This window comes from Stenella coeruleoalba (assembly GCF_951394435.1).
Source record: "Stenella coeruleoalba genome assembly, chromosome: 14".
NCBI classification, from domain to species: domain Eukaryota; kingdom Metazoa; phylum Chordata; class Mammalia; order Artiodactyla; family Delphinidae; genus Stenella; species Stenella coeruleoalba.
In genome coordinates, this window is record NC_137160.1 from 88,640,205 (window position 1) to 88,651,160 (window position 10,956).

Consider the following 10,956-nt stretch of genomic DNA (forward strand, 5'->3'; position numbering starts at 1 on the left):
CCTCGGCACGCTGACTGGCAGTCAGAACAACCTTGAAAGCTAAGTTGGAGACTCTCATACCAATTCAGGACTTTACTAAGAGCCACAGGAGTCAGACGGCGTGCGCTGCACACCTTAAAAGGGTGAAGAGCCGAAACAGTGCAGGGAGGAAAAGTCGTCTTTCAGCAAAACTTGATTGAACAACTGGACATCAGAATGGAAGAAAAGTGACCTGTACCCCGAATACCAAGCTTAACTCAAGATGGATCACAGACCTAAACATGAAAACTAGAACCATTCTGTTTTTGAAGAAAACAAGGAGAATACATTTATGAGGTGGCAGAGATTCCTGAGGATGTAGAAAACGCCACCATAAGAGAAAAAAATCATAAATTTGACTTCATTGAAATTAAAAACTTCATTCAAAAGGGACAGTTAAGAAAGTGCATCGGCAGGCCCCAGACGGGGAGAGAGATTTGCAATGTGCATCTTTGACAGAGGCCTATGTCAGTTCCAAAAAGGCAACCCGATTAGAAGAGGGGCAGAGGGCTTGAAAGACATTTCATAACAGAATGTATTTCAGGTCCATTTCTCCATCGGCCTGGAAGGCTGTTGTCACTGAGCTGTGGAAGAGAGGAGCTTCGCGTCCCGTAAGGAGGCCTCAGCGGGGCAGCCTCCTGGCCAAGCGCCTGCACTTTCCTACTGCTGGAGCGTTCGTTGTGTCCCCGGGTGTCGCAGCTGTCTGTAAGCTTGCTATGGTTGAACCAAGAAAGAAGGCACATGCAGATGTCTACAGAAGTTACGGTTCCATAAGAGATTTTGAGGAGATGCGGAAGGCCGGTATCTCTTAGAGTGCAAAGTTATTTTGGAATGGAAAGGATTTCTTTGGGTTGAGTTCCACAGGAGTTTGTCACATGCTTGTGTTTCGAAACTATGAACTATGCATATCTGGGCTAAGGAATAGTTTTCTCTTGATAAATAAACCACAAATACCTTGGTGGAAAAACAGAATATATTTAAATAGCCAGTGAAGGTAGCATATGAAAATGTGCTCAGCTTCCTTAGTCACCTGTCAGGGAAAATGCAGGTTAAAACCACAGTGAGGCGCTCTTTACACTGACAAGAATGGCTGGAAACAAGCAGACGGACATTACTAAGTGTTGAAACGCTTGGGAAACAGTTTGGCGGGTTCCTACAGTGTGAAACATACACTGCTCCATGGCCTGACCGTGCCAGTCCCAGGTGTTTACTCGCCAGAAACATCTGACCACAGACGCAACTTGACTTGTAATTGCTAGAAACCGGAAACAGCCCAAATGTCTGTTAACAGAGGAGAGCCTCAACCAGTGATGGCAGATTCATACAGTGTAACGCTACCCGGCCGCGAAAAGACCAGTGATGGCAGATTCATACGGTGTAACACTACCCGGCCGCGAAAAGAACCCCCTCGTGAGGAATCTCAGAGTCAGACTGCTTGAGCGGAAGAAGCCAGTCACAGAGGACTAGCACTGTGTGATCCGGTTTATCTGAGTTTCCATTTATGTGGTAGAAATCAGAGCAGTGGGTATCTGGGATGGTGGGGCAGGGGATGCAGATGCCTGAGAGCATCAGTGGAAGAACCTTCTGGATGGTAGAGTGTTCCTAGTCGTGACGGGTCTGGGTTTCACCATGTCTGCCGAAACTCAGCAAATAGCACTTCAGACCTTTGCATTTCTCTGGATATAAAGCACACCTCAATTTAAAAAGCAAAAAGATGAGTTAATTCCTTAAGCGAACGCTTAGAAAGTTTTGTCATGAGATCAAGCTGTAGTGAAATTGAACGTGATCTACAGTTCAGGATTGCTCACCTACCTTTAATTAGTTCACGTAGGCAGCCGTAGGAACTTAGCCGGATTTGGGGCTGAAATCATTCGGGACGTATGCCACGTGCTCCTAAATATTTATTGTTTTATTTGCTGCTGCTTTTGAAATTCTAGCCATGTGACAAAAAGTCACAAAACGTCTGCAATGTAGGAAGTAGGCCTGTGGTGTGCACTTCCCGCTTCTGTGTACCCTGCACCGGGAAGAGCCTCTTCTTTGTGGACCACTTCTCTTGCTCCTGTCCTGCACGTAGGCCAGCGCACCAGGGACACTTCCCACAGCTGAACTGAAGTTGCCCAGCTGCCACCACCCAGGGCCAGGTCCTTGTTGTTGAGACAGAGCCAGAAAGCCACGCCCTGCCCGGCGGGACGGTCAGCTTGCTTCACTGGCCAGCAGCCTCCTGCACCAGGGGTCCGCGGGAGCCGCCCCAGGGAGGTGCCCCGACGAGTGGGGTGGGTGGGCGTGTAGACAGGCCCCGGGGTGTCTCCAGGTTGGGAAGGGCCTGTGAGCCACCTGAGTCCCGAGGAACCAGGAGGAGTGTGAGCTGTGCAGGCGGTGACCCAGGACGTCCGTGTTTAGAGCAGTGACGGCACGCAGGGAAGTGACAGCACCAGAAGCCCGTCGCCCACCCTCCGGCCGCGCTCTGAGGACGAGAGCGTGGGCATCGGGCAATGTCTCCCGAGGTCCAGTTCCCGTCCTGTCGCCCAGCTGCCCACGGCCAGGGATCCACCCTCTAGTGCTTTGCAGCAAGTCGCAGCCCGGGAGGAAGCGGGGAGCGACAAACTGAGACGGGGGCTGATGAAACCAGCGGTGACCTGTGCCTGCAGAGACTTTCCAGGAGATGGTCCCAGCAGGAGGGCGGCCTGCAGCCCAGGCGCCAGCGGGTTCTGAAGGGCGGGCAACCGTGGTCTCAGGAGAAGCGGACAGGGGCCTGCACCGCAGCGCTTCCACCACCTACACATACCCTCTTTCTTGCTGTGTTTCAGGGCCGTGGGGAGGGGGGGTCACAGGGCAGGGCGTGGAGTGGAGTGAGAGCTGCCTCTGGGCGGGAGGCGCTGGGCCCAGGCAGAGTGCGGGCTGCGGGGCTGGAGTGGGGAGGGGCTGGGGGTCGTTTCTGACGTGGAGTCACGGGCCTTGGCGACTCGGAGGATGCGAGGACGCGGAGAGCGAGGCGCGGCCACGAGGGTGGTGGGAGAGCGGGTGGCCCCGGGGGCCGTCAGCCTCAGGCCACAAGGACACGCCTAGCGTCTGTGCTCGCAGTGCTGGGTTTTGATGATTTTCCACTTCTGGTTGGAAATTCCCATGAAGTCAGCGTAAATGAACAAGCAGTACAAACAGCGCTTGGTTACTTATCTTGGGTTATTTTAAATGCAGATAAAGTGCTGATGGTGTTTTAAACCCACAGGCATCTGACTGCAGGACTTCTGGCGAGAAGGTGGTCCACGTTTTACTTCTGCACGACTTTTATTTTGTTATATCCATCCGTTTCAAGTTAATTAAATGTGTTTGGTTTTGAAAAGGAGTCAATGTGTATAGAAGGGTGGGTGAAATTGCTGAATTGTCCCGTGGAGAGCACCCAGAGCTCCTTCGGAGCCCGCGCTGTGCCTTTGTCTAAAACCGCTTTCCTTCCAGAAGCCCCCATGAGAAGAAGAAGAAGCGGCGCTCGCGGTCGCGGACCAAGTCCAAGGCCGGCTCGCAGCCAACCTCCCCGAGCAAGCAGGCCGCGCGCCGGCACTCGGCCAGCATCTCTCCTGTGGAGAGTCGGGGCTCCAGCCAGGAGCGCTCCAGGTAACCCCGCCCTGACCTCTGGGCCACGGGGGCCGGTGGGGGTGGTACCGAGAAGGGGCGGGCTGGCAGACCCCCGGCCCCAGGCCCTGCGCCCCACCCCCTCCGGGTGTCACTCGGGCTCCAGATGAGTAGAGGGCGCACACGGAGGGGTGGGTCCAGAGGCCGCCCCGGGCCACCCGCCCCGCGCTTGGGCAGGGGAACCCTACGAGTGGGTGTGGGGCGGCCGCGTAGTGTGCCAGCGGCCGGTTCCCAAACCAGTGTCTCTCCAGGCTCCCTGCCGGTAGTGCCTTGTGCTCACGTGGACCGTATGGCGTGGGAGCTGGGGAGCCCGGTGTGACCAAAGGAGGGGGTCGGGCACTGGACTCCGCGGTGACAGGGGCCCAGGACCCCCACCCACCCATCGCTCCCTCTCAGCCCAAGCGGGCAGGGGTGAACCCATCACTTCCTGACCACGCAGGCTGTGGGGATGTCGGCGTCCACGCTGATCGTCCCGCGGTCTCCCCGTGCCAGCGCAGGTGACCCCCGTTGCCTGGCTGCCCGTGGTTGTCGGGGGATATTTGCCAGACCTAGTCCTGTTTTGAAAAGCCGCCCGCCCACACCCACCCACCCAGAGCCTGGGCGGGGGTCGGGGGCAGGGGATCAGGTCCTCCATCGCGCCTGTAAACCCCCTGCTTCCGCAAGTGTGCGTTACGGTGCTCCGATGCTGGCGGGTGAGTAGCAGAGGTCACAGCTCACTTGAGGTGGGTCAGAATCTAAGGTGCAGCTTCTTCAAAGGTAAAACGTGACTCAGTACAGGCCCCGACCACCACTTGTGTGTCGTGTCCACGGCCCCGAAAGTCCTCACGATGCACCAGAGGCGCCCACTCGGGTTGTGGTCAGGCTCTGGGAGTGTGGCGCCCGCTTTCTGTGCTTTTGTCCTTTTCTTCATCTTTTTTTTTTTTTTTTTTTTTTTTGCGGTACGCGGGCCTCTCACTGCTGTGGCCTCTCCCGTTGCGGAGCACAGGCTCCGGACGCGCAGGCTCAGCGGCCATGGCTCACGGGCCCACCCGCTCCGCGGCATGTGGGATCTTCCCAGACCGGGGCACGAACCCGTGTCCCCTGCATCGGCAGGCGAACTCTCAACCACTGCGCCACCGGGGAAGCCCTATATCTTTGAATAATGTTGCATTTTATGAAATATTTCAAACGTGTTACATAAAACATAAAAGTGAAATATATTTATAATGTTGATTTCTTTTTTAAGGATACTGGAAACAAGTAAAACAAAATGCCTTCTTAAAGTATTTTTTAAGCCTCTGACCTCTCTGTTTACTTGCGTTAGGGGAGTTTCTCAGGAAAAAGACGGTCAGATCTCCTCAGCAATTGTTTCTTCCGTGCAGAGCAAAATCACTCAGGTAAGGCGGGAGGGTCTCTTTCTTCCCATCTTCTTCTAAGGGGGCTGGTTTCCACTCCCTGTCCCCTTATCTTGTGGGTCCTGACGGGGGTCCCAGCTGGTCCTCTGGAGGCGGTGGTGTCAGCGTTGCCCAGGGCAGCTGGTCCCTGGGCCCCCCTTTCCGGTCAGCCCCGTCTCCTCCTTTCCGGCCAGGCCTGAGCGTCTCCTCCTGGGCCCTGAGCCTGCCTGGGTGTGTCCCCAGCCACCCAGCACGTTGCCCCCAGTTTCCTCGGTCTTCACCCGTTAACACATTCACGAGCTACTTCCCTGTGTGGAGCGTCCCCTTCCTGAGACTTAGCGGGAGCCCTCAGGGATGCCCTCTTCTCCTCGCACAGGACCTCATGGCCAAAGTAAGAGCGATGCTCGCAGCTTCCAAAAACATGCAGACCAGTGCCTCCTGAGATTCGGCCGTGGGCGACTGGGCCTGGGGCCCCAGGAGCTGGCAGAGCAGAGAGCCCCGTCCTGCACAGACATCCCGCTGGGGCTCCTGGACGGTTGGCGGGTTTTGTAAATTAATTTTTGATGACATTTTAGGTTTAAGATTTTTGACCAGCAGTCTCTTACCTGTATATTTGTAAATAATATCCTGTTTCTGTGAAAATGTATTATCAAATAAAATGGGAAGAAAACACCTTTTCTAGCTAGTCACCGTGGGCAGTTTCTTCCTTGTTTGGCTTGTGAGTTCATTACTGTTTGTCGTCTGTCACTGGCCTCTAACACTTGCTGCGTGGGTGTCGCGCGGCATGGGGACGGCTGTAGGGGTCGCCTGTCCCGCTCCCCCAGCCCTGCACCGGGGCGCGAGGCCACAGCCACTTCAGCCCCCGCAAAGCAGGAGAGGCAGGTGGCAGGTTAAGAATCTGCCTTCCAAGGCAGGGGACGAGGGTTCGATCCCTGTTTGGGGAACTAAGATCCCACGTGCCGCGGGGCAGCTAAACCCGTGCGGGACAACTGAGCCCATGCGCCGCAATGAAGACAGGACGCAGCCAAAAATAAAATATTTTTTTAAAAACCACATTCCCACCAGCTTTCAGTGAGGTTTTGCCTGGATGTCCCCACTCGCCCGGGTGAGACCTGCGTCCAGATCAGCTTGCTGTCCGTGACCCAGATTCCCAGAGAGATGAGAAGACGGGCAGCGGGAGCGAGCCACCCAGAGCGCGCAGGGGGCCGGGCTGCTGCCAGGAGGGGCTGGAAGCTCAATCCGACGGCCGCACCGACAGGCGGCTTTCAGCAGTTTGGGGTTCCATTTGTGTTGAATAAGTGATTCCTCCACCTGGTTAAATATGACTTCCTCGTGTGTCCTTTCAAGTTGCTTTTTACAACTACAAGGAAGTGGGAAATTACGGTCTCCTCCGCCCGGCCCACATCTGCATCCGCGTCTCCTACACGCAGAAAAGCAAACCGCGTGTCTGCTTCCCCTGCGCCTGCAGTTACTCTGCGTCTTGGAGCTGCTTCTGTACCTGTACAGAAAGCTCCTTTATCTTCTCTGTAAGAAGCTTTAGAACACGTTTAGATTTATTGAAAAAGTATGAAGAGAAAGTTCTCACAGGCCGGCCAGCAGCCCTCACCCTGCACTGTCCGCTGCACCGTCAGGAGGGACATCTGTCGCTCTCCGGGGCCAATGTTGATATATTTCCGTCACCTGCTGCCCACACGCTTCAGATCGTCCTGCCTTTGACCGGTGCCCCTCCCTCAGCCGCCTTCAGCTCCTCGGGGGACCCTCACAGCCCGTCCCTGACGACGGTCGGGGGTCGGGGGGGCAGCGGCAGAGAGCGTCTCCACTGACCTGGCCGAGGGTGGAGTCGGGCAGGGCAGTAGGAGCGGCCCTTCCACCTCCCAGCAAGGGAGCAGGCGAGCGGCTGCCCTGCTCCGTCTTCCTCCAGCTCTGTCCGGGCTCAGCGCCGGCAGGGGCTTCGGCGGGCACGGCGTGGCCATAGGTCCCCGGGCGAGGGAGGGACGCAGGCCAAGCCCCAGGGAAATCGGGCTCCGCTGCCCACAGAAGGTGCGAAGGATGCCGGGCCCTCCGAGAGCCAGCCATCCACCCCGCTCCGTGCCCGCGGGTCGGGGGCTGCCCACCTGGCGTCTGGGGCCGGTGCCGAGTCCCCCTGACAGGCCAGGCCACAGCCGTCCACGCAGCCAGCGCACGGGGCCTCCCATCTCTCAACTCGGCACGCAAAACCCACTCCAGGGGCCAGCGCCCTCCAGCCCGGCGTGGGCCCGGGCTCAGCACGCGAGCCAGGCGATGACAAAGCCCTGGAGGCGGGAGGCCCGACAACACGGTCTGGTCCACGGCAGCGGTCGGTGGGCCTGGGGGAGAGGGGACGCCGAGCAGAGGGCGCGAATGGGGGCAGGGCCAGGCGTTCCGGGCTCAGGGGCCGATGAGGGAGACAGACAGAGACACAGAGAAAGAGAAAGAGGAGCCCCAAGTGACTCCCAGGGTCCCAGGTCGGCAAGGGGAGGGGCCGGGTGATCCCTGTGGTGACGGACTAGACGCGGGGACCGCAGCAGGGGCGCACGTTTAGCTGAACGTGGCTCCGGAAGGTGGCATGTAGACGCAACCTGCATATGCGCGCGCACACGGGTTACTACACGTGCGGGTTACTACACGCACGTGCTTCTTTCAGCACCGGCGCTGGGGACACACGGGTTTGCCTGGCGTGGCTCATCCACGGGACTGTCCAGGGAGGAGGCTGTTGGCCAAAGGCTCCAACAGGCCGGAGCTCGGGTGGCAGGGGCCTCGTGCCCGCAGCACGTGGCTGGTAACCGGAGCCTCCAGAGTCAGCAGCACGGGCATCAGAGCAGGGAGAGAGCAGCGCGGGACCAGCCCCTGGGGAGCCTGCACCGAAGGGCTGGGCGGGGGAGCCGAGGGCCCAGGAGACCCGGGGACACCAGGCCTCTGGAGCCCCGGCAGAGGCTGGTCCCCTCAGTCCCTCGCCGCCTTGGCAGCGGGCTGGGGCAGCCTCCCCTCAAAGGTGGAGGATCCCTCCTGAGGCCCTCGTGCTGCTGCTGGGAGCCACTGAGGGCAGGACAGCAAAGCCCCCTGGCCTTGAGGGGGGCCCGGAATGAACAGACGAGAAGGTACCAGACGCCGGGTGGTGGAGACCGCACAGCGGGGAGTGGGGCGAGGGCAGAGGCTGCTTTGCAGAGGCTTCAGTAAGGAGGCATCTCTCAGGAAGAGGCACGGGCGAGACCTGCAGGAAGTAGAGGGTTGGGGGAGCTCTGGGGCTGGGGGGCCACGAAGAGCGTGAGCAAAGGCCCTGAGGCAGGAGCAGGCCTGGGGTGAGGGGGGGCGGGGCGGGCTGGGCCCACAGGCTGGGATACGAGCTGGGACTTGCCCCCCGAGCACAGCAGAAGCCCCTGACGCTGAGGCAGGTGGCACCATCCCTCCACATGTGGGGAAGGTCGCCCTGGGCCTAGTTTAGGGAACAGCAGGAAGGCAGGGTGGGCACAGAGGACAGCTGGGAGGTGTGTCAGGGTCCTGGGCAGCCGCCCAAACCACCACTAAGCAGGGTTTGAAAACTCAGGAGTTTGTCCGCTCAGTTCTGGGGGCCAGAAGCCCGAGACCCGGCTGCCGCAGGGCTGGGGCTCTGAGGGCAGATGTGCTGCTGCCCGTCCGCTCCTGGCGCTGCCGGCGTCCTGGGCGCTGCTGTGTCCTCGGCTCGTGGCCGCACGGCTTCCGGCTCTGCCACCACCTGCCCGTGTGTTTCCCCGCTTCTCACCTCCTCTCCAAGGACCCTGTCACTGGGTTCGGGCCCCACCCGGACAATCCAGGATGGGCTCATCTCCGGCCTCAGCTTTGATTCCATCTGCAGCAACCTCTTTCCAAATAAGCTCATGTTCTCAGGTTCTGGGTGGACGTGAATTTGCGGGGACACCACTTGCCCTGATACAGGGCCTTGGAAGGAAACCCCAGCTGCTGTGCAGGAGCAGGCCTGAGCTCCGAGGAGCACATGGCTATAGGCTGAGGGCAGTGGGAGCGTCAGACCCTCTTCGTGCGTTCCCAGCCGCTAGGCTCCTCCCCGCACTATTTAAGAAGCAGCATCCCTCCCCCTCCCTCCCTCTCCCCCTCCCTCCCCCTCCCTCCCTCTCCCCCTCCCTCCCCCTCCCTCCCTCTCCCCCTCCCTCCCCCTCCCTCCCTCTCCCCTCCCTCCCCCTCCCTCCCTCTCCCCTCCCTCCCCCTCCCTCCCTCTCCCCCTCCCTCCCCCTCCCTCCCTCTCCCCCTCCCTCCCCCTCCCTCCCTCTCCCCCCCGCCCCCGCCCCCTCCCTCCCCGCCCCCTCCCTCTGCCTACCCCTCCCCCACACACGGACAGAGCACAGACCTGACAGCGCCTCCAACACCTCACCAGCCTGCTTAACTTTCCTCGCTCTTTAATGTGTGTTTAATAGGGATGCACGGTGAAGGGCTGTGTCTTGCTGAGTCTAGAAACCTCTTCCTATAAGTCGGGAACCAACTGCACGTGACAAAGCAGCCCGTCACCGTGTGCGTGGCGGCCCTTCCCCTTCTTCGCGCTCTCTGAGATCGTGGTACCGCTGATTCAGTGATGCACAGTAACTTGGCTTCTTCTCAGTTTCACAACCTGCTGACCCCTGCGAGCAGCTGTCCCCTGTGCAGCCGGGGCCGGAAGAGCAGCGGCCACACAGCACAGACGGGGCAGGCGGGTCCGACCTGCCGACCCTTCACCAGCGCGCCTGGAGCAGAGCCCCCAACCCGTCATCCCCGCGTTTCCTTCTCTCCTTTTAAGCAGAGACTCACACACCATGCCATTCACCCCTTTAAAGTGGCTTTTGGTACACTCATAGCACCGTACAAACATCAACCACTATCCAATTCCAGAACATTCCCACCTCCTCAAAATAAACCAACCACCTACTCACTACCAGTCGCCCCCTTCCCCTCCCCCAGCCCCTGGCAGCCACCGCGTTGCTTCCCGCCTCTCTGGATTTGCTGGTTCTGGACATTTCCTATAAGTGGAATCGTACAGCTCGTGGCCTTGTCTTCCTGTTTCTTTCCACTTACAGTGTGTTTTCCAGGCTCTTCCACGCTGCAACATGCCTCACAACTGCATAGCTTTTCAGGGCCGAATAATACTCCATTGTGTGGACACCACATCTGTGTGTCCCTTCTTCACGGGTCAGTGGCTCTTTGGGCAGCTTCCATTTGGGGCCATTATGAGTAAAGCTGCAACGGACACTCATGCACAAGTTTGTCTGTGGACATAGGTTTTCAGCTTTGGTTCTTTTTAAATTGGGAATAGCTACATCGCCTCCAAGTAGGGCAGCCGGAATTCACTGAGTTGGGTCTGTACATCCTTAGATCAGCTCCCAGAGCACAGCGACCGGACGACAAGCCTGGAAAGGGTGCGGGAACATGCACTGCCGGCCTCTTTCCTGCCAACACCCCTTTCTGGCACCTGCACCCCAATTTTCCTCCGGAAAGCCGCCCCTCCCCGACTTGGCCCACGTGGTAAGGGTGGGGCTGACAGGCCCTCAGCCCAAGACCCAGGCCAGCCAATCAGAACTCACGTCTGCTTGGCCCAGTGATGGGCTCAGAGAAGAGCACAAGACCCAGGTGAGACAATCCAGGACCTTCCCTGAAACGTTAGGAAGGGCCTCCTCGGGACTTCCCTGGCGGTCCAGTGGTCAAGGCTCCGAGCTGCCAGCACAGGGTGTACAGGTTTGAGCCCTGTTTGGGGAGCTAAGATCCTGCGTGCCGCATGGCATGGCCCAGAAAAAGGGAGGCCTCCTCTTCTGGGCAGGGTGGGGGAGCACGCGAGGTCAGCCAAAGGGAGGAAGCAGAGTCTGGGCTCAGAGACCCTGGAACCAGCCATGCCTGAAACTAACCTCTAATTTTCCCTCTTAAGCTGGGTTTCTTGAAGGCGCCTGAAATTGTTCCTCCTGCA

At 58.7% G+C, this 10,956-nt stretch overlaps 1 protein-coding gene across 4 annotated transcripts in view; it reads left to right on the forward strand.

Annotated features, from left to right (window-relative positions):
- The window catches only part of SFSWAP (splicing factor SWAP), an 82,412-nt gene extending 76,703 nt beyond the window's left edge, over nucleotides 1-5,709 (forward strand). For all 4 annotated transcript variants that reach the window (XM_079943179.1, XM_079943180.1, XM_079943181.1 and 1 more), the window contains 3 exons: nucleotides 3,472-3,627; nucleotides 4,949-5,021; nucleotides 5,395-5,709. In XM_079943179.1, coding sequence (XP_079799305.1) covers nucleotides 3,472-3,627; nucleotides 4,949-5,021; nucleotides 5,395-5,460 — 295 coding nt within the window. In that variant the 3' untranslated portion in view covers nucleotides 5,461-5,709. The remainder of the gene's footprint in view (nucleotides 1-3,471; nucleotides 3,628-4,948; nucleotides 5,022-5,394) is intronic.
- The last annotated feature ends 5,247 nt before the right edge of the window (nucleotides 5,710-10,956 follow it).